General features: G+C 53.3%; 1 protein-coding gene across 1 annotated transcript in view; it reads right to left on the bottom strand.

The window, feature by feature from the left end:
- Positions 1 to 20,683, bottom strand: part of PLEKHA7 (pleckstrin homology domain containing A7) — a 204,529-nt gene extending 183,846 nt beyond the window's left edge. Inside the window, exons 1-3 of the mRNA XM_036426317.2 lie at positions 20,433 to 20,683; positions 20,257 to 20,333; positions 20,095 to 20,152 (exon numbers count right to left, since the gene is read on the bottom strand). Coding sequence (XP_036282210.2) covers positions 20,095 to 20,152; positions 20,257 to 20,333; positions 20,433 to 20,668 — 371 coding nt within the window. The 5' untranslated portion in view covers positions 20,669 to 20,683. The remainder of the gene's footprint in view (positions 1 to 20,094; positions 20,153 to 20,256; positions 20,334 to 20,432) is intronic.
- Between the last annotated feature and the right edge of the window lie 1,473 nt (positions 20,684 to 22,156).

Genomic DNA, 22,156 nt, shown 5'->3' with positions numbered 1-22,156 from the left:
GGGATAAGAGATAGGAACACCTTTACCAGAGAAACATCATCTATCGGCTGCCTCCAGCACGCCCCCTACTGGGGAGTGAGCCCAAAAGCCAGGCATGTGCCTTGATCTAGAATCAAACCCATGACCTCTTGGTTCCTGGGTCAATGCTGGATGGCTGAGCCACACCAGCAGGGCTGCTTCCTCTTTCTTGAACATCCAAACTCCATCTTCCAGGAAGTCCCTGCTTAGCTTTCAAGGTCCAGTACAGGCCCCACTACCAAAGCCTTCCCCAGACACCCCTCCCTCCGCACCTCTCCCGTTCCCACGCGTCTCTCATCAAATCATTTCCACGGTAGCCTTCCGTTGTGGACATGTCTGTGTCCCCACCACAGCACAGGGTCTTTGAGGACACCAGTGACACTCTGGCTCATTCACTGGATGCCAAGTGTGTACCAGACACCTCCGGGAGCCAGCGACACAGCAGTGAACACGACAGACAAGACGGACCTAATACTATAGTGGTAATAACAGCCAACACACAACAGTACTTTCTATATTCAAGACTGTACTGAGCCTAAACCGGTGTGGCTCAGTGGATGGAGTGTCAGCCTGAAGACTGAAAGGTCCCAGGTTCGATTCCGGTCAAGGGCATGTGCCTGGCAGCTGATCGATGTTCTCATTGATGTTTCTAACAATCTCTCTCCCTTCCTCTCTGTAAAAAAATCAATAAAATATATATATATATATTTTTTTAAAAAAGACTGTACTGAGTACTTTATATTAACTTGTTTAGTTCCTACCACAATTATTATCATCCCCATTCTACAGATGAGGAACCTGAGGCTCCAGATTACACAACTTGCTCAGGATCCACAAGCTGGTGAGTGGCAGGGCTGGGACGATCCTGTACTAGACCGCGTCCCCAACCACGGGCCCCTCCTACCTCTCAGCGCTGTTTTCTCTACTCGGCTTTACTCACTTTGATAGCCACAGTGTCCCTAGCCGGTCTCAGCACTGACTGAGTGCCCAGTAACCGTCTGCTAAGTGAAGGCGCCCCTGAATTATGAATGCTGGTCCCCTACCTGAGGCAGCCTCTCTGCCCGGCCCCTCCCAATCCCATCCAGCTCACAGGACCCTCCACGTCTCCCTGACCCACCCAGCCCCGGACCTGTCTCCTCCCGGACGGCACTCACCATCCTGCACCTTCACTCCCTATCCCACCAACTACTCACACTCCACCTGACCATCCCAGCGCCTGAAGCTGTGTGGACATCTTGCTTCGGCACCAGCTCCCTGGTAGCCCCCAGAGCATAACCAATATGGCGCCAAGTACCCGGCAAAAACGGGTACAGAAATGCTAGACTGAATGGGGCCTCCCCTCTCCACTTCCCATTCTCACCGGAGCCACTTTTCCTCTCGCCCGGGGGGAACCAAGCCAGGGCTCGGGTGAGACACGACCTCTACCGTAACAGTACCCACACTGCTGACACCCGGGAGCCGTCCCAGCCAAGGTCACAATGCAGGTGCGGCTGTGGTTAAACCCAGCAAGCAGAGCTGATGCTTTTAACCCAGGAGCCAATGCTCTGCCCGATGGCCAATGCCCTCCATTGGAAAATGCCCATTGCAGAACCCGGCTGGGCAGGATGGAAGACAAGGGATTTGCCACCTATGTTTGGACCAGTAGGGCCATTACAGAGAAAGGACTGAATACCTGGCGTTAAGGAAAATACTTGTTAAAATGTATTGAACTATACTACGTTCTGGGAGCCGAATGCTTTACATGTTTTGTTCTCATTTCAATCACTGCGAAAGACCCAAAAGGGCAGATACCAGCGCTTGCCCCACTTTATTTAGAGGTTAAATAACTCAGAGGGGTCCCCCAGCCACAAAGTCAGGCTGTGCTCAGTCTGGATCCCATAGCTGCCCTATCCTATCTAAAGCCTGGAGTGGAGCTCAGCCAGTGTGGCTCAGTGGTTGAGCATCAACCAGTGACCAAGGAAGACACAGTTCAATTCCTGGTCAGGGTACGTGCCTGGGTTGCGGGCTTGATCCCCAGGGTGGGGCCATGTAGGAGGCAGTCAATCAATGACTCTCTCTCATCACTGGTGTTTCTATCTCTTACTCCCTCTCTCTTCCTCTCTGAAATCAATAAAATAAATAAATGAAGTTCTGTTTGGGACCAGCCGAAGTGCGTGTGAGGCTGAGTATAGGCAGAGGTGCTCAACACAGAGGGGTGGTCCCTCCACCCACCCCACCTGATAACACACACCAGCCGGTTTCCAGTGGGCAGGATGGGAGAGCCAGGGGGGTGTTACGGTTGGTCACTGGTCATCCATGCCTCCTTCAGGTTCATTTATGACCAAAAGGGGGAACTGTGGGTGAAAAAGGGGTTCTATGGAAAGTAACCTCACAAGGTGACCTGATCATTAATTCCTAACTGGGCATATAACTTCTTTAAATTTTTAATAAGGACTTAAGGTCCTCAGCAAGGACAAAGTACCTGGGCCACAGAATGCTTAGCGTCAGTTAAAAAGCTTGCCTCTTGGCTCTGTGCCAGGAGGTGCCAGGCCCCAGCTCCCAGGGCCTCCTGGCCTCAGCAGGTGGTGGATCTGTCAGGACCCACTGCCTGAGGCTCTGCTTCTGAGCCAAGGACATTTGTACTCCCTCCCCAGGGGGCCGTGGCTCCCATCACCACACACACCCCCCCCAATACCCCAAGGCACCTGTGGGGACAGAAGGGACCAGCCACCTTCTCCTGCTTAACCTCACAGACTACCTCCCTCTCCTCCACCAGGAAGGCCAGGGACAGGAACCCGAGGCAATTACCGGAGGCCACAGGAGAGTTAGAGTGAGGCTCCAGGCTAACTCTCCTTAAAAAAACAAATCTTTCCACTGTGAAGAGTTGCTTTCAAATCTTCTTGTCACTTTGGGTGGGACCACCTCAGCTGTCTGAGCTCAGGGTGTGGCCCTCTGCAAGGAGTCTGGGAAAGCCACCTCCAGGCGCATCCATTCCACAACCTCCCCCGCCCAGCGTGACGTCCAGGGCGTGTGTGTCTTAAAGGCAGAGGAGCATCGGCCTGTGGACAGAAGGGTCTTGGGTTTGATTCCGGTCAGGGGCATATGCCTGGGTTTCAGGCTCGTTCCCCAGTGGGGGTGGGGGGGGGGGGACGTGCAGGAGGCAGCTGACCAATGATTGTCTCTCATCATTGATGTTTCTGTCTCTCTTTCTCCCTTCCTCTCTGAAATCAATAAAAATATATTTAAAAAAAAAAAAAAAAAAAAAAAAAAAGGCCGAGGAGCCAGGACTCTGTCCAGGAGCTGACTCCACAGAAGGCCTCACTCATGGGGTTTGTTCCCAGTGAGTCCAAGGCCTTTCCCTCCTTCTCTGTGGCCACCGTCCCTGAAGTGACCTGTGTAAAATGTGGGCCTTTTCCTGGAACAAACCAGAGCCAGCCTCCGCAGCACAGCCCACCAGAGCACAGGGTGGGGGCAGGCCAAACAGGGCACCAAGAGACTGGGAAGACCCTAATGAAGGACCCACTGGGGCTGATCCCGGCCCGCCCAGCCACCTGAAACCTGTTCGGCAAGTCCCGTAACCTCATCTTCCTTGTCTGTACAATGAGGATCACAGGGGGACCCACCTTACAGGGTTGACAGGAGGACTGAACCAGCCCAGGCCTATTGAACTCTCGGGACGGCACACACGGGGAGCACCACACAAATCCTGTGCGGCAAACAAATCAATAAGGACTCGACAGCAGCAACTGGCCTCTCCGGACGACAGTCCCCCTGCGCTGGCGCTCAGCTTACTGTACCCCAACACCAAGCAAAATCCAACGCAGACGCAGAGAGAAAAAAAAAAAAACCTTAAGCCTCCCCATGGACTCCAGGAGGCGGTAAACACCAACAGGCCCTACCTGTCGAAAGGCCCAGCAAGACCACCGCACACCGGTCATTACCCCTTAACTCACTGGGCTCCTCAGACGCACGGAGAGTTTGAAATAAAAAGCGTGTGCTGCCAAAACCGGTTTGGCTCAGTGGATAGAGCGTCAGACGCCTGCGGACTGAAAGGTCCCTGGTTAGATTCCTGTGAGGGGCATGTACCTTGGTTGAGGGCACATCCCCAGCGGAGAGTGTGCAGGAGGCAGCTAATCAATGTTTCTCTCTCATCGATATTTTTAACTCTCTATCCCTCTCTCTTCCTCTCTGTGAAAAATCAATAAAAAAATATTTTAAAATAATAATAAATAAAATTTTAAAAAGTGTGTGCTGTGGAGTCTAATTTAAATATCTACCTATACACAGACTAGGAAGCCAATTACTCTCCTCTTCCCCAAAGAGTTCATATCCCTTCTGAGTTTTAAAAACCCTCTGGCGCCAATCACCACAAACGGGTCTACGCATTTGCAGGTGAGAAGGGCTGGGGAGAGTCGAAGCAGAGGCCGACCGAGCTCTCTCCAGCTCCCACCCACACACCAGGGCTAAAAGCACACCTCATACTACACCCAGGCCTTTCTTCCCGCTCAGGCGCGCATCTTCACTTTTCTCTCCTAAACTCTATGGGTGCCCGCAAGGCTTGCAACCAGGGGAGCAACAGGCAGGGGCAGCGTGTCCCAGGCCAACCCCTGCCGCTGTCTCCACGTCCCCCTTTCCTCTGACTTCCTAGTGAGCTGCCAGCAGCCCCGCCATGGCTCACTTCTGTCGCTGTGACCTGTGCTTGTCAGTGAGTGCACACCGCCCAGCATGGCCCACTTCCTTCCTGCAGCGCTTCTAGAGAGCCAAGCCCCGCCTAGGCTGTCTCCTGTTGCTTTCCCTACCCTAAGCCCTTCCTTTGTTCACGTTTTAATAAACCCACTCTCAACATCGCCCGGAGTGGTGCTGTGAAATTTTTCCTGCGCAAAGTCAACAACCCACACGTGGCCCGGCCTACATGGCTCAGAGGTTGAGCATCAACTATGAACGAGGGGGTCACGGTTTGATTCCTGGTCAGGGCACATGCCTGCGTTGTGAGCTCAATCCCCAGTAGGGGGTGTGCAGGAGGCAACCGATTGATGATTCTCTCTCATCATTGATGTTTTGTTTCTATCTCTCCCTCTGCCTTCCTCTCTCTGAAATCAATTTTTTAAAAAAAAATTCTAAAAGCCTACACATGCCCGAGACAGTGACAAGAGAGCCCAGGCTTAGTCTGCAACATGCACAGGAGCCACTAGAGGATCTTGTTAAAAGACTGATTCCAGCCGAAACCGGTTTGGCTCAGTGGATAGAGCGTCAGCCTAAGGACTGAAAGGTCCCAGGTTCGATTCTGGTCAGAGGCATGTACGTTGGTTTCGGGCACATCCCCAGTGGGAGGTGTGTAGGATGCAGCTGGTCGATGTTTCTCTCTCATCGATGTTTCTAACTCTCTGTCCCTCTCCCTTCCTCTCTGTAAAAGATCAATAAAATATCTTTAAAAAAAGACAGATTCCAGCCCAGATCTGGGGTGGGGTCTGAAAGTCAACAATTCTAATAAACTCCCAGAGGACAGGATGCTCATGATTCCCAGAGCACACTTTGAGAATACTGCTTCCAAATAAAAGTTTGATCCTGTCTTGCCTCCACTTAAAGCCCTCCACTGATTTTCCGGCTCTCTCAGGGAGAGACCCCACCGTGTCCTTTAGGCTCCTGTGACCTAGTTCTCACCTCAGGTTCTAGCCCTTTTCCTTCCACTCTCCTGCCCTCTCTTTCCCCTTTAATTATTATCCATTCATTTATAACATAATGAAATAAAGTGAAATAAAACCGCCATCCCACCCAAGCACGAGGGGAAACAAACCTGTTTTCAAAGCCTTGCTAAATGGATGTAATTTCAGGTTCTACCAATGCCACTTAGAAACACATTAGTGGGTGCAGTGATTACAGATGCTTAGCTTCACAGCATTCATCTGTCTGTTTCTTTGAATCCCCAGGCCAAATGTGTTGAGAAAAAGAAAATCTTTCATGGGCAGCGAAGCAAACCATTTTCCCTCCCTGGCACCCTGGCCGCTGACTTTGTACCTCATCAGCCCTTTAGCTTACAAACCCCAACTAACCCCCAACTCCAACCAACCCTCTCTTCTTGCACGCCTGCCAGGGTTGAGAGGATCGTCCCAAATGTCAAATTAACTAGCCTGCATCGATTTGGTTGAGCACTGATTCTGCACCTGACACAGCACCTGACACGGGTCCTGGCCCTGAGTCCCAGTCCTGCCCCTGCCCCTTCGCCCCCAGGACCAGCTCAGGGAGGAAGGCAACCCGGCACCTCCTCAGCATATCATCTCCGCCGTCTGCCGGGACACTTCATTCCCACTCACAGAGGGAGAATTCCCATTTCCCCGTTAACTGCCGCCTACTTACCTGCTCTGGCCACCAATGTCAATCATTCCCAACAACCCACCCCTCGCCCCAGCCTCTCCTCTGCCCTCAGGAGGACCTCGGAGTGGTCACGGGGTTCTGAGATGTGGAATAGCCGCCCACCCCCCAGGAAGGCACGGTCCCCAGTCAGTGGTCACCTACAAGACCAGCCCCACGACCAACCTGTGCAACTAACAGCAACATGTGGGCAGGAGAGAGGACAGAGCATTCCCATACTCTGTGAAGGAAACCAGGGGCCCATCAGGGAGCCTGGCTCTCTGGGATCCACCATGGGTAATGGGGTGGGTGGGGATTAGGCGGCTGTACCCTCCTGACACTGTCTCCAGGCCTACCCACAGCCCCATCCATCAATTCTGACAAATGTCCTCCTGTCAATGGAAGGGCTCACAATGCCTGAGCACCTACTATGCGCCAAATAGCATGCTAGGAGCTTCAGATCGGCCATCACATTTAATTCTCAAATTGTGCTGTCATTATTGCAGTTAGGGAAGCTGAAACTCCAAGACAGTTTCACTTTCAGTGCCTGGTGTCACCCATGGCATCTATGCTAATAAAGGGGTAATATGCTAATTAGACTGGATAGACTGGACAGCTTCTGGACGTCATTCCGGATGTCCTTCCTGACAAAGCTGGCGGCATGTCCGGCCTGCAAACCACCAGCGGCCCCTCTCCCAAGCCGGCCCCGCCCCCAGTAGGGACTGCCACTTTGAACTGAAGCAGGGCCAGCCTGCAAACCCCATGGCCCCTTGCCCTGGCCAGCCCCATACCCCAGTAGAGATCCCCCCCATCCCAATCCAGGGCCCCCTTCAGGGCAGTCCAGCCGACCTCCATCTGTGCACCAGGCCTCTATCCTATATAATCATCCTATATAATAATCCTATATAATAAAAGGGCAATATGCAAATTGACCCTAACATTAGAACGACCAGAACAACTACTGAACCAGTCACGATGAGATGTACTGACATCTCTTGGTGCCTTTTCCTGGCCAGCTGGCTTGAATCACCTGATGGCAAATGGGGAACCGGGGGTGGGTGGCAGCAGGGGGCATAGCTGGCTGTGGGCAGCTGGGGAAGGTAGCCCTGTTCTCAGGCCAGGCCTAGGGACCATACCCACACATGAATTTCATGCACAGGGCCTCTAGTTTGTAATAATGTTCATTCCCAGTCCTACCCGACATTCTGACTGAGCATTCTAGAATACTGCATCTACCTCAGGTCTACCCTCACCAACTGCTCTAATATAGACACATTGGGTACTGGAAGAAGGAGAAGGAGAGGGAGAGGGAGAGGGAGAGGGAGAGAGAGAAGGAGAGGGAGAGGGAGAAGGAGAGGGAGAGGGAGAGGGGGAGGGGGAGGGGGAGGGGGAGGGGGAGGGAGAGGGGGAGGGGGAGGGAGAAGGGGAGGAGGAGGGGGTGGGGGAGAGAAGCTAGGTTTCCTGCCAGGCAGTGCAAACCCTAATACTGATACCTAGAGACTCTCCCACCGGAGAAGGGGATGGGAGAGGGATGGGAGTTTGGAAGAATCTGTCATACACACGAGAAGCTTCTGCATTTCTCTCTGGCTGACACAGCCATAGGGGCTTTGCAGATGAGGAATCATCGCTTTGACATCTAGCACCAGCCATGTCCAAGTGGCCGCTTCCTTTTAAAGGCCTCTCAGCAGGAAAGCCCAGCTCCCCCACGGCCTGCCTGGCCTCAGGTTTCCCCAGAGAAGCGCACAGCTCCTCTGCAGGGGGAGGGGGAGGGCACACGTCACCGTAGGCAGGGCTCTGGTCCCAGGAGGGGTCGTGGTGATACTCAGTGCCTGCATGGCATGTAGGATATGGCCCACGGTCCTGCCATCGCCCCCATTTCACAGGTGAGGAAACATCCCAGGACCCAGTGTAAGTGACCTATCTGCCCAAACCATCACAGAGCCAAGATTTCAATTCTGTATTCCGGGATCCATGTTTCATAACCCACCCCATATGGCCCTACCCCTCAGACACAGGAATTGGAAAAAGCCCTCGGGCAATATTCCTGATTCTGCCACCCTCCTGAAGCTCAGCTACCCAGCACCAGACCCTACTCCTCAGCTTAACACGAGCCTCTTCCAGGCACAGACTCTTCCAGGCACAGATGGCACACACTCTCCTCGCCCCCAGCTCCTCCCCTGGCCCCTCCTACCTTGGGCTAGCCACCGGCTACCCACGGGCTGCCCACGCTCTGCTCCACAGCTGCCTGGCCTTCCTCACTCTCCCTCAGCAGCTCCCTCAGGTTCCCTGCTCAGCCCCCAGCCCCCGTCACCCATCTGACACTCTCTTCTGGACTGGGCACTGCTGGAGGGCGGAGACTTCTACTTCTCCACGTCCCCCCGTGTGGAGGCTGGCATAGAGTGGTAGGTGCTTCCTCAGAGTCTGGTGACTGAATGGATCAATCCCGAACCAGAGGCCTCTGAGTAAGCTGCTCCCCCTCTAAGGGGCTCGCCACTCCGTGAGGCGATACACCGATGCCATCTGTGGACGGACGTGCATCAACAACTGAGTTTGCCAGTGAAGGTGATTATTGCAGAGGTGACGGCATTAATCTAATACCCTTGTCCCGGCAAGGAGGGGTCTCATCTCCCATTTCATGGGGGAGAGGGGGTGATACAGGAGGCTGTGCAGCCAGGGGCTGGGTACAGGGATGAAATGGGCCCACCACTGCCCCCTCCCCCGAGCACATGTCCACCCCCCACCCCACCCCCTGCACTGCCCTGGCCCAGAGCCGCACAGGAGGCTCTGGAAGGGCTGCACGCTAACTCCAAGCTCTCAGACCCGAGAGGGTGAAGGCCCTGCCTCGGCGGGAAAAGCCCGAGAAGCCCTGAGGACGCTGGCTGTGGCGCTGGGAGCACCGATGGGCACACGCTCACTCTCCACGCACTCACCCGTGAAAGAGACAGCCTGGCTCTAAGCAGGCTTAAGAGGCTCATCGGCCCCTTAGCTGTGGTAGCTGACATCCAGAGGAAGTTTGGGGTTGAGGGGGAGGCCACTTCCCCAGAGCACCAGGACCACTTCCCCTAGCCCGGGCGGGTATCCACCCACCCATCACCCTTCTATCCTCGGGGGACTTCCTGAGGGAGGTGCTCCGGGGTCATCAGGGAAGATTCAGAAAACCAGGTTTGCGGAATGAACCTTGTAAGAGGATTCAGGACAGAGGGGGTCGCCATGGGAACCAGTGAAAACCTCGAACCACATCACACAAACGCGTGTTCAAGTCCCAGCTCCCTAGTGATGGTCCCTCTGGCCGTGGGGAGATACAACTGCTTGATCTGTAAAATGAGGACAATAAAAATACCTGCCTCTAGCCTGGCTGGCGTGGCTCAGTGGTTGAGCGTCGACCTAAAAACCTGGCGGTGATGGTTCGATTCCCGGTCAGGGCACATGCCTGGGTTGTGGGCACAATCCTCAGTGTGGGGCATGCAGGAGGCAGTCAATCAATGATTTTCTCTCATCAATGATGTTTCTATCTCTCTCTCTCCCTCTCTCTTTCTCTCTGAAATCAATCAAAAAAATATATTTTCTTTAAAAATAAAAACCTGCCTCTAAAAGGAATATATGTGTTTTCAGCTAGTATACAGCACCATGATGATCATCACTGTTGACATCTGCAGCCCAGGCAACACCAGACAATAAGCCTGTCCTTCAGCGGTGAGAGCCGATAGCCAGGTGGCCGCCCAGATTAAGGAGCGGACATCTGTGCCGCCCGCTCAATGGCCAGGAAGAGGCAACCCGGAGCCGCTGTCACACCTCACTACCCAGGGCCCTTTGTTCCCCGGTCCCTGCAGCTAGGTGCCCACAGCCTTGGGACGGTACGCCCTTGACGGACAAGGTTAAATGGTGTTATTTTTAAATTAACTTTTTACTTGGAAATCATTTCAAAATTACAGAAAAGCGACAAGAACAGCACTAAGGACTTCCATGCACCCTCTCACGCAGACTCGCCCACGGTTAACATTCTGCCCGGTCTGCTCTCGGTAGACACACACACAAACAGGGTGTGTGTGTTTTTTCCCTCAGCCACTTAAGAGCAAGTGCTTCAAGGACATCTTTTGAGTAACCATGATAGTTACACATTTTTATGGACACAGACCAGTCTCTGAGTAGTTCTACAGTGCACATGCTCCCGACCCAGCAACCCCCGTTCAAGGGCACCAGACTCGTCCTGCAGCAGCTGAGTGAGGTTAGGGTCCAGAATCACGTCTCCACCCCACCTCCTAGCTGTGTGCATGTACAAAAGAGCAGCTCATGTTTATTGGGCATTTACTATGTGCCAGGTACTTGCTAAGCCCTTTCCCATCAGTTAACTCGTGGGCTTCTCACATTTATCCCCATCTTACAGGTGAGGAAAAAAGGCTTAAAGGGTGTGGGTAACCTACTAAGGTCAGGGAGCCGTATGTGATGGGGCTGGAATTAGGAGTCTAGGAATCTAGAGTCCATGCACCTACCCTCTGCCTCTTTTTTTTTTTTTTTTTTTTGAGAGGAAGGGAGAAGGATAGAGAGTTAGAAACATCTATGAGAGAGAAACATTGACCAGCTGCCTCCTGCCCACCCCCAACTGGGTATGCGCCCACAACCAATGTACATGCCTTTGACTAGAATCGAACCTGGGACCCTCCAGTCTGCAGGCCAACGCCCCATCCACTGAGCCAAACCGGTTAGGGCCTCTCTGCCTCTTTATATGCAGTACCACCACATACATAACCCCGTGCATGTTGGTGCATGATGAAGTGGCCTGTCTGTGTTTTGGGCTTCCAGAAAAAACCCACCCTGCTGCCAGGCCAGCATCCGGGTGACTGTGAGTAGGCTGCACACAAGAATGAGAGGTGGCCAGGCAATGGGCCGAGGCCAGCACAGCTGCAGACGTTGTCTTCCTCGAGGCCTGAACATCGCCCTTTGGATGCGAAGGTCCCTGGGAGGCTGGAGAGCGAATGAGCAGCCTCCCCACACTTCCCTGTCACTTAAAACTGGGCAGACCCAGGTGGGTTGGCTCTGCGGTTAGAACATCAGCCTACAGACTAAAGGGTCTCAGGTTTGATTCCTGACAAGAGCACATACCTTAGTTGCAGGCTTGATCCCTGGCCCCAGTCAGGACGGTGAGGGAGGCAACCAATCGATTTGTCTCTCTTACCTCAATGTTTCTCTCTCTGTCGCTCCCCCTCTCTTCCACTCTCTGAAAATCAATGGGAAAATGTCCTCAGGTGAGGATGAATAAGAACATCAAAAAAGACTGGATAGGACAATTGGTGCCCCTCAGGGCACATGTTTCTGTTTAGGAAAACACAAGGCCATACAATAAACATGATGCATCCCTGCCCAAGTACTGATCTTACTGGGAGCTATGGAAGGGGGGTTTGTAAGTTAAATTGAGGACAGAGTTCACATGAATTTGTGGACATTTTGAGGACGTTTTCCACCATCCAGTCTGCCAGGTGAGTTGAGCTTCACCCTCTTCTGTCATTAGGGCTGTGGCCGAAAAGTCTGAGAAAGCTCTGACCTGAGACACCACATGCCCATCCCCTTCTCCGAAGCCTAAAAAAAGCTGAGCAAATAAGGCCTGGGGCTTTAGGAAGTCACTCCATCACTCTGAGCCCACATGTCTGCACTAATTGTCAGCCTCCAACCAGATAATGTTCATGAAGCGCTCTGTAAACAATAAAACGTTAACCCAAAAACACTTCTTGTTCCAAAAAAATCTAAATAAAAATGTTTTGACAGCCATTTAAAAACAACAGGCAAATAAAACCATATTCCTCCATGCTTTTCCCTCTGCCAATATTTACTGGCGACACCATGCCAGTCTACCGGGACACTGCTGCCTCATGCTGAACAAAAAGATGCAAACGAGGCTCTCTGAAGAGGCAGAGAACTGGAGCAGGCTCCCCATTAAGTCTCCCAGCAGCCCACACAATGAAGTGCTTTCTCAAAGGAGCTCCTTTCTGTGTGGTACATAGTGAAGTGGAATAATACTCGGCCATAAAAAGGGTGAAATCTTACCATTTGCAGCAACACGCTAAGTGAAATGAATCAGACAGAGAAAGACACATACCAAATGATTTCACTTACATGTGGAACCTAATAAACAAAATGAACAAATAAAACAGAAACAAACTCATAGGTATAGAGAACAAGCTATGGTGGCCAGATGGGAGGGAGGTTGGGGGACTGGGTGGAAAAGGTGAAAGGATGAAGAAGCACAATTGGGCCCTGACCGGTTTGGCTCAGTGGATAGACATAGGGGTGTCGAACTCAATCAGAGAAGGGGCCAAAATCTAAAATCCAGCCTAAATCGTGGGCCGAATGGTTTACTGAACAGTCATAAACTGTCATTGTGATGGAAACGCAGCGGAGTGCAGTGATGACAGCGCGGTGCGGGCCACATTGCAAGGCCTGGCGGGACGGATTTGGCCCGAGGGCCTTGTGTTTGACACATGTGGAGAGTGTCAGCCTGCGGACTGAAGGATCCCGGGTTCGATCCTGGTCAAGGGCATGTACCTTGGTTGCAGGCACATACCCATTTAGGGGATGTGTAGGAGGTAGCTGATGGGCGCTTCTCTCTCATCGATGTTTCTAACTCTCTGTCCCTCTCCCTTTCTCTCTGTAAAAGATCAATAAAATATACTTTAATAAATAAATAAATAAATAAATAAATAAATAAATGAAGCACTATTGGCCTGGCTGGTGTAGCTCAGTGGTTGAACATCGACCTATGAACCAGGATGTCATGGTTCAATTCCTGGTCAGGGCACATGCCCTGGTTGCCGGCTCTATCCCCAGTGTAGGGCATGCAAGAGGCAGCCAAACAATGATTCTCTCTCATCATTGATGTTTCTATTTCTCCCTTCCTCTCTGAAATGAATAAGCTCCTTTTTCCAAACTCTCCCACTTAAGAAGCCCCAAATTCTCGGTTAATGGTAAGAGGATGGAAAGATGGCCATCGGCGCCCAAGAAACCCACACCCACCCTCTTCACACACACAGCACTGCGAACGGGAGCAGACACCTCTTCCCCCCGCCCCGCCTCCAGTCCGTCTCTGAAAAAAGAAAAGAATGGCCTTCCAAAGCAACTGGCCACCAGTTTCTCAGAGGTCTCCCAGATCTTTCCAGGGGGAGGTGAAGACCTGGTGCAAACCATGCCCTTAATCCTCCCTCCGGCTCCTGCACAACGCCGCTCTTGTTCCTTCGGCACAGAACCTAGCATTTCCAGCCACCAGTCGGCTTTCACCCTTGATAAAACAACCAGGAAACGAAACGCTAAGTAGGATTACGCCAAAACTTGCCAAGCCGAGAGAACCTTCTTAACCTGCAACAAGAGGTTTCAGTGTTTCCCTTTTAAATGCATGGAAGCTGGGAGCTTCCCAGAAGTTCTTTGCAGAATGGTTTGCTCTCTGGATTTGAAATCAGAGTTTCTGGGACTGCTGTTCCCAGAATCACTTCAGCGAGAATGATGACGACTAAAGGAACCGACAGCTTGGCACTCGGCAAGACAAATCCCGCGGACGTAAAGTTCAGCGTTTGCCTGGGGAGGAGAAGGCGGCAGTCAGGACGGCCTTCTTCCCTGGGTGGCCCGGAGACCGTCCCCAGGCTGATAGCCTAAAGTGATTAAACCTAAAGAGGTGGCCTGCTGGGCCGCCCCGTGTTCTCAGGCTTCCTGAAGGCCTGCTACACGTACTTGGTGTCCACAGCCAGGTGGGGTCCCGACCTGGACCTTCTACACCCCTGGCTCAACCTTCACCCCCCAACTCCTCCTCCCTCCCTTTCATGTCAGGCTCAGAAATGGGGTTGCTGAATGCAAAAACACACTCTAGATCAGCGGTTCTCAACCTTTCTAATGCCGCGAAACCTTTAATACAGTTTCTCACGTGAGGAACTGTATTTTTTAAAAAAAATACATTTTATTGATTTTTCACAGAGAGGAAGGGAGAGGGATCGAGAGCTAGAAACATGGATGAGAGAGAATCACCGACCAGCTGCCTCCTGCACAACCCCCACTGGGGATGTGTCCGCAATCGACGTACATCCCCCCGACCAGAATCGAACCCACAGGCGGACGCTCTATCCACTGAGCCAAACCGGTCTCGGCAATGAACTGTATTAAAGGGTCACGGCATTAGAAAGGTTGAGAGCCACTGCTCTAGATATTTAGCATTATCTCTAGAAGGTAATAACCCTTCTGAAGGAGGCGTGACGTCTTGGCTCACGCCAGTCCCCACCCCTGCCTCCCTGGGACAGGTTCTTAACTGCCCACTCCCAGCCTCCGGGAGAACTGCTCCTCACTCCCCTCCCAGGGGCCTGAGCACCGCACTCCTGCCGGGTGGGGGCTCCGAGTGGTGCATGAGGGGGTGATTCAGCCTATGAAGTCAATGCCAACCGGATAGTTGGTTTAAAATGTTACAGTCCACAATACAGAGATGAATCACAAGATTTATGCTAATAAATGAATTTTTTTTTTTTTTCTCAGAAAGACGTTAAATAGCAAAGAAAAACACCATGACAAGTAGAGGGAAAGACGGCAGGAGAAAGGGAAAGTTCCACATTTGAATACCCTTGTTTTTCTGGCTTTTTGAACAAGTGGCCCTGCACTTTCGTTTGGCCTTGGGCCATGCGAATTCTGAGCCAGTCCCGCCCCCAGGACCTGCAGTGGTGAAAGGGCTGGGGAGGGAGTGGGAAAGCAGCCTTCCTCTAGCCCTCAGATATGCCCTCCTAACAGCCCCACCGCCCTCATTTGGGGATGTGCACCCACGGGGGACAAACACCTACAATGGGGACCCGGCAGGCTCCAACGCTGAAACTAAGGAACATGAAGCCAAGTCAGAGAGGAGGGGACCAAGACCTGGCCACCAGGGAGTGAGGGCGGCCAGGACCAGCGGCCAACAGACACCCCGGATACAGAGCACGAGGTCGTGAGGTGAAGAAGCCAGAGGCCAGGTCCCTGCTCTGTGTGTTGTTCATGACAGCAAGAAGCTACCTACATGAAGCCTGGGCTCCAGGCAGCAGCCGTTCCTGGCTGCTTGGCTTCTTTTACCTGCCCGGTCTCCCCCCTTATCCCCCATCCTGATCTCCTCTCCAGTAAGTTTTCCAAGACCTGGAATACTGCCGAAACCGGTTTGGCTCAGTGGATAGAGCGTCGGTCTCTGGACTGAAAGGTCACAGGTTCGATTCCGGTCAAGGGCATGTGCATTGGTTGTGGGCACATCCCTGGCAGGGGATGTGCAGGAGGCAGCTGGTTGATGTTTGTCTCTCATCAATGTTTCTAGCTCTCTATCCCTCTCCCTTCCTCTCTGTAAAAAATCAATAAAATATATTTAAAAAATAAAAAAATAAAAAGACCTGGAACACCTACTGAACTCCCCAGTCCCTTACACACTGCTGCTTCAGTACATACCAAGTGCCTACTCAGTGCCCAGTGCGGGGATGGGTGCCAGTCTCAGAGCCGGAGAACAGGGTTCTGCCTTCAAGAAGCAACCCTGGCACAGGCAGGGTAGCAAGAACCCCTCCTCTCTGCCATCCATGCTCCGTTTTGACGCAGGATCTTTTCAAAACTGCTGTAGGGAGAACCCTATCCATGGGCTTCCACAAAACCCCTGAAGCCCAGTCCGGCAGAGCACGCTAGTTCCCGAGGCCCCTTTAAGAATTTCTCCCTCAGGAGTCCCTGTGGAAAAGGCTGTGTCTGCCAGACAGTTTTCACTGGGTAATAATTAATGCCTCCCATGTCTCACTAATCAGAGGCATGCCCCATCACCAATCAGCACAGGAGAGACCAAGGGCCGCTGCTTTTGAGGCAGCCTGAGCCAACTCAGTACATGGCGTGGAGCTCCTTCAAGTATCGACGCTGGCTCTCACCCGTGACCTGGGGCAGAAGCCACCATGACTACCATGGTTACCATGGGAGCGATTGAAGACCACGGTTCTGACATTTTGGGCAAATCACTGAACCTTCAAGGACCTGAACTTCATCATCTGAAGAACAGGACAAACCCAGCTCTGCGGCTACTAGGGGCTGTTATACGGATCGAGTAGGAAAATGTACCAGAAAAAGCCAACTGCCTGTGCTGCTGGAATGATGACTGGGATTATTACAGGTTTCCACGTAGGAAAAATGAGACTAGTGACAGTTCCTACTTCATCAAGTTGTTGCAAGAATTAAATCAGGTAACGGTTATAAAACAGCTCCTGGCGCTTTTCAAGGACTCAAAAATATGATGCTATTACATAATCGATAGTACTATTATTGCTGCTGCTGTTAATGGCAGAATTGCTATCATAGCCTGCTCCCTGGCTAAGGGATTCATGGGAACGCAGAGAAGTCTTGAAGTACAAGTCAGCATCACCTAGTCTAGAACTGGGAGCACCAGGAGTGGATTCCTCATACATTTTGTCCCTCATAAATCCACAGATGTATGCAAAATGCAGCAACAAAAACTAAAATCCACCTGCCTTAGATCCAGTACTCTCTTTCAAAAAATGGATTCTGGAGAGTGTTCAAATATCTGCTAACTATCAGGAGCTACTGATGCCCCCTGAGCCCCGCACACAACTTCCAGGCAAGGATCCACTGGCGAAAATAAAATCCAGGGTGCCGACGCTGTGTCTCTCTACCTGGGCCATATTAGAGAACTCCCCACACCAAAAAAGTAAAAATTTCAGAAATGCTCATGGTAGACCCAAGAAAGCACCCTTGGAGCAAAATACTTGTGGGGGAGGGAGGGGGAAAGGGGATAATTACTCCACAAATCTTTAAGTCTTCAAGAACTTGCCACAGAATGAGGTGGAAAATGCAGTCAGCAGCCACAGGTCCCAGGGGCACTGTCACACTGCGTTCCCCTGTGCCTGGAAGGACCGGGCCAAGGACCTGTAGGTAGAGACCAGGGCTTGCTGAAGGATAACCATGAGGGACTTCACAGAGTAGCCACAGAAGAGACAACAAAAGGGATGAAGGGCCAGAGGCTGTGAAACTGACCGAGGATCCTACATACCCCTCAGATCCCTCAGCTCAAAGTTTTGCCTAGAACTTCATGGAAGAGACAGGAACAATAAATAGGAGAGGTGGGCCCAGGCGGTGTGGCTCAGTGGTTGGGCCTTGCACCATTTAGCTCCGTCCTATCTGTAAGGGCTTCTCCTGCCACCGTCACCCTTGTTCACCACATTCCAGCCACACTGGCCTTTTGGCTCCTTGAATTTGAAGCTATTTGTCGCCTTAAACCCTTGCACTGGCTGCTCCCTCTTCCAGAAATGCTTTGCCACCTCCTCAACATAACAATGGATCTTTTTTGTTATTCTGACTTTACCTTAAAAGCCATCTATTTAGCCGAAACCGGTTTGGCTCAGTGGTAGAGCATGCGGACAGAAAAATCCCAGGTTCGATTCCAGTCAAGGGCATGTACATTGGTTGCGGGCACATCCCCGGTAGGGGGTGTGCAGGAGGCAGCTGGTCGATGTTTCTCTCTCATCGACATTTCTAGCTCTCTATCTCTCACTCCTCCTCTCTGTAAAAAATCAATAAAATATATTAAAAAAAAAGAAAAAGAAAAAAAAAGAAAAGGAACACCACGTCTAACCTCCCATCCAGCCAAACCACTCAGGCACTTTATATCACCTTATTTTAACTTTCTGCATAGTAGTTACTGCTCACTATCTAATATTATTCTTTGTTTATTTACTTATAAGAAATTTGTGTACTTGGGGGGGAAGGGGAATGCCTCAGCCCAGCCTGCACCCTCTCGAAGTCCTTGGGAGATGTCCGACTGCCCTGGCGGCAAGAGAGGCTCCCTCCACCACTGCTGCCGCCAGCTGAGATCTGGGCTCAGAGCTTCTGGCTGAGCAGCACTCCCCCTGTGGGAGCGCACTGACCACCAGGGGGCAGCTCCTGCATAGAGTGTCTGCCCCCTGGTGGTCAGTGCCTATCATAGCAACTAGTCATACGATGTTTGGTTGATTTGCATATTAGCCTATTATTATATGGGAGGATTTTCTGCTCCCTCCCCTCCCTATTACACTGCAAACCCCATATCTGCCTCATTCACTTCTCTCTCTTTTTTTAAATAAATGTTTTTAAACTCTCACCTTAGAATGTGTGTTTAGTTTTTCTAAATTAATTTTAGAGAGTGAGGAAGGGAGAGAGGGAAAGAGAAGCATGGATGTGAGAGAAAAAGAAATATCAATGGGTTGCCTTCTGCATAGACCCTGAGCGTGGACCCTGAGCAGTGATCAAACTCACAACCCGGGCATGTGCCCTAATGGGGAATCGAACCCGAGACCTATTGGGTACACAGACAACACTCCAATTAACTAAGCCACACCGGCCAAGGCTGCCTCATTCAATTCTGTGGTCCCAGTGCCTAGAAAAATATGTGGTATACAGGAGATAGCTAATAAATCCCAACGGATGCAGTTATGAGCCAAAGAGAGCCACTAATAAAAGGTCCAACCAACTTCCCAAAACACTCACTCTCTCTCTCTCTCTATCTCTCTATCTCTCTCCCTCTCTCTCTTTTACACACACACACACACACACACACACACACACAAAACCACCAACCACACCCACAGCCTTAGTGCTCACTTCTCTTCATCTCATTCATCAGGATTTCAACCTTCCTGCAAGAGCCCACGCAAGCCCAGGAGGGAGAGGGGCTCCAGAACTTGATGGGACCATCTGAGCTTCCAAAATGCTGGCCCACCGCCGACTAGCAGTTTTCAAGTTGGTGGGGGAAAAAAGGATTTCCGACTCACAGTCCCCAAAACTACACTTAACATTAGCCAGACCTAATATTAAGTGTACCCAGACGGACCTGCAGCTAGCTCATTCATTCAGTGAGCAAACATTTGCCGAGTGTGCGCCTCCTCTGTACCAGGCACTGGGGCAAAGGATCAAAAGCGGTTTCTGACCTCATGGAGCTGGGTGGCTGCAGGCAGAGGCAGAAACAGCCAGGGAACAGCCCGGGGCGGGAAAGTAAAAACTCTCTCCCGGTGTTAGCATCTGGACGGCGCCTCAGTTTCATTCCCACAGACCCAGGTCGGGGATAACCTGGCCTGTGGGGCAAGGCTCTGGGCTTTTGAGGAAAAGCTCCTGCTGGACTCCCCGGAGGCGGTGTGGCCGTCCTCTCTGAGCTGCGGCTGCAGAGCCGCGCAGCGCTCTAGTGACATCATTGGCTGATCGGGCCCCTCCCCGCCCCCCTCTCCGCCCCGCGGGTCGGCGCGGGAGGGTCGGGGTGGGATGCGGTTGCAACTTCCCACGACCATCGCGGAGTCCGGGGCTGCAGAGAAAGCCACGCTCCCCAAGGAGAGGCCCTTCCTTCATCTCTTTCCCTCCCTCCGCACCACCCACTCTGCCCCCGGTTCCCGGAGCCCGGACGTTCGGAACTCTTAGTCCACTCTCCCCACCCCAGCTCACCGCGGTCCCAGCGCAGAGCAATGGGAGACCCCAACAGGGAGGCGTACCTCACACCAGTGCCCGAGGCCACCCCAAATGCCAGGACCCCGGACCCGGGACCCCCGGACCCGGGACCCCCGCCCGGGAGCCCCCGCGGGGGTGTGCGCCGCACCCCTCCTCCCTCCAGCAGCCGCCGCACCGCCCGGCAAACAAAACCGCCCGCGTCTTCGCCCGCCGCTCTGCGCGCCAACCCGCCCGGGACCCGCGCGGCGAGATGGCCCGGGACCCCCGGGACCCCCGGCCCCGATGCGAGCGCGGGGAGGCGCGGTCACTCACTCGATGAAGTAGCTGGCGCCCTCCTCCGTGAAGCCCTCCTCCCAGCCGCGGGGCAGGTCTGCGGGGACCGGGAAGAAGAGTTCAGGACAAACTTGGCGGCCCAGGCGCGCGCCCCCTTCCCCGCCCCGGGCGCCCCATCCCGCAGCCCCCTCCCGCGCCCACCTGAGCGGATCATGTGGCCGGAGTTGACGGGCTCCCCGGTGCGCGGGTGCAGCCAGGTCGTGCGGCGGAGCTGGTCACTGCGGGGAGAGGTGCACCTGTTAGCGCCCCAAAGCCCCGCGCGCCCCAAAGCCCCGCGCCCCGCGCCCCCCCTTACGCCCCGCGCCCCAGAGCCGCACTTGATGAAGAAGACGCGGCCGTCCCGGCACACGCCGTAGGACCAGTGCTCAGGTAGGGTGTCCCGCCCGACCGCCGCCGCCGCCGCCATGTTCGCCGCGCTCGGAGCCGCCGCGGGGCGGGCGGGAGGCGGTGGCGGCGGCGGCGGCGGCGGCGGCGGGGGCGGGGGCGCGGGCGGCGGGCCGGCGGGCTCGGCCTGCGCGGGCGCGGGCGCGGGCGGCCCCCCGGGTTGCTCCATGGCCGCGCGGCTCCCCCGGCGTCCGCAGGTCCCGGCGGCCGCAGCGCTTCGCCGCCAGCCCGGCCCGCCCGACGCGGTGGCCGCGGCCTTTGTCCCCGGGGCCTCCCCGCCCCCCGCCCGCCGGGCGCCCCTTGGCCCCGGAGGACTCGGGCGGGGCGGGGGCCCCAGGAGCAAACTCCGGAAACGGGGTGCACCCCGACGGTTCCTGCAAACCCCACCCTGCGACAGAACTTTTCTCCCTGGGAACTGGACTTCTTTCTGGGCCCTGTAAACCTTAAACAGGTTCCTTCCACATTCCGGGCATCGGTTTCTTCCTCTGTAAAATAAAGTTAATGATAAATACTGCAAGGGCTTGTGGTGTAGATTCAATGAAGAAACGGTGGTATAAAGTGTCTAACTGGACCCTGGCAAGGAGTAGTAGGTCCTCTGTTGATGCCAGGTCAAGCATGATCTCATTTGCCCAAGTTTGCAGCTGGAGTATGAAAAGGCGGTGCAGGTCCTCTCCCCGCACGCCACATGCACAGCCCTGAAGTTGCAGGGATCACAGGCTCTGCCTGCAATTTCCATCCAGTGACTGAGGGCTGGGGCTGTATCTCCTCCGTCTGAAGCAGAGCCTCCAGACAGGACCTCTAGTGGGGGCTCTGGAAGGTTCTTTCCATGGCTGGAGCCTTCTCATGGTCAGGTCCGTGCTCTCCTCTCAGCTCCTGGGGATCCCTCTCCTGAGCCCTCTGTCCAAAGGAGACTCTTCCCCTCCTCGCTTCGCTGTCAGTTCCATTACTGTGTACACCTAATGGGCGTTCTTATTTGTGTGTGTTTCTGCATTGCCTTTGTTGTTGTTAGCCCCCTGCCCTCACTAGAATGCCAGCTGGAGGAGAGGAGGGGCCTGGGTCTGTCATACAGTGCCATACCCATGGTGCCTGGGACAGGGCCTGATCCATGCATGTAGTCAAAAGCTGAGTGAGTGAGTGCCTGGAACACTCCACACTGACACGCCTGCGCAGTGAGCAGGGGTAGAGGCGAAGCTGGACCGGAGATCCCAGGCCCAGGCTTTGGGGGGCAGAGTCTATGGCTGATGAGATGAGACCCATATAGAAGTGAGACCAGGCAGTGTGTGGGCATTAGTTACTCAGAAAGCCATCCCAAACAGGTGGAATTCCGCTCACCTGAAGGACTGTCACATTTGACTGAGAAGGGGAGGGAGGGGAGAGCAAACACGGGGTTGTGGGAGGGTTATGGGATGTTAAGGAGGCCAGACCCACGCACGCCCTTGGGAACAGACAGGTTCTGAGAGGGTCTGCTGCCTTTGAGGAGATTCTTGAGCAAATGACACTGGAAAAATAATGTTTTTTATTGTTAAACATTGCTTTGAAATAATACATTAAACGGGCAAAGGTCAGGAACACACAATTCACAAAAAAAGCAATACAAGTGGCTTTAAAACAAATGAGCTGAAACCGGTTTGGCTCAGTGGATAGAGTGTCAGCCTGT

Source organism: Pipistrellus kuhlii, unplaced genomic scaffold, assembly GCF_014108245.1.
Source record: "Pipistrellus kuhlii isolate mPipKuh1 unplaced genomic scaffold, mPipKuh1.p scaffold_m20_p_9, whole genome shotgun sequence".
Lineage (NCBI taxonomy): Eukaryota > Metazoa > Chordata > Mammalia > Chiroptera > Vespertilionidae > Pipistrellus > Pipistrellus kuhlii.
Note: the sequence above shows the minus strand (reverse complement) of the source record. Positions and strands in the feature narration are given on the sequence as shown.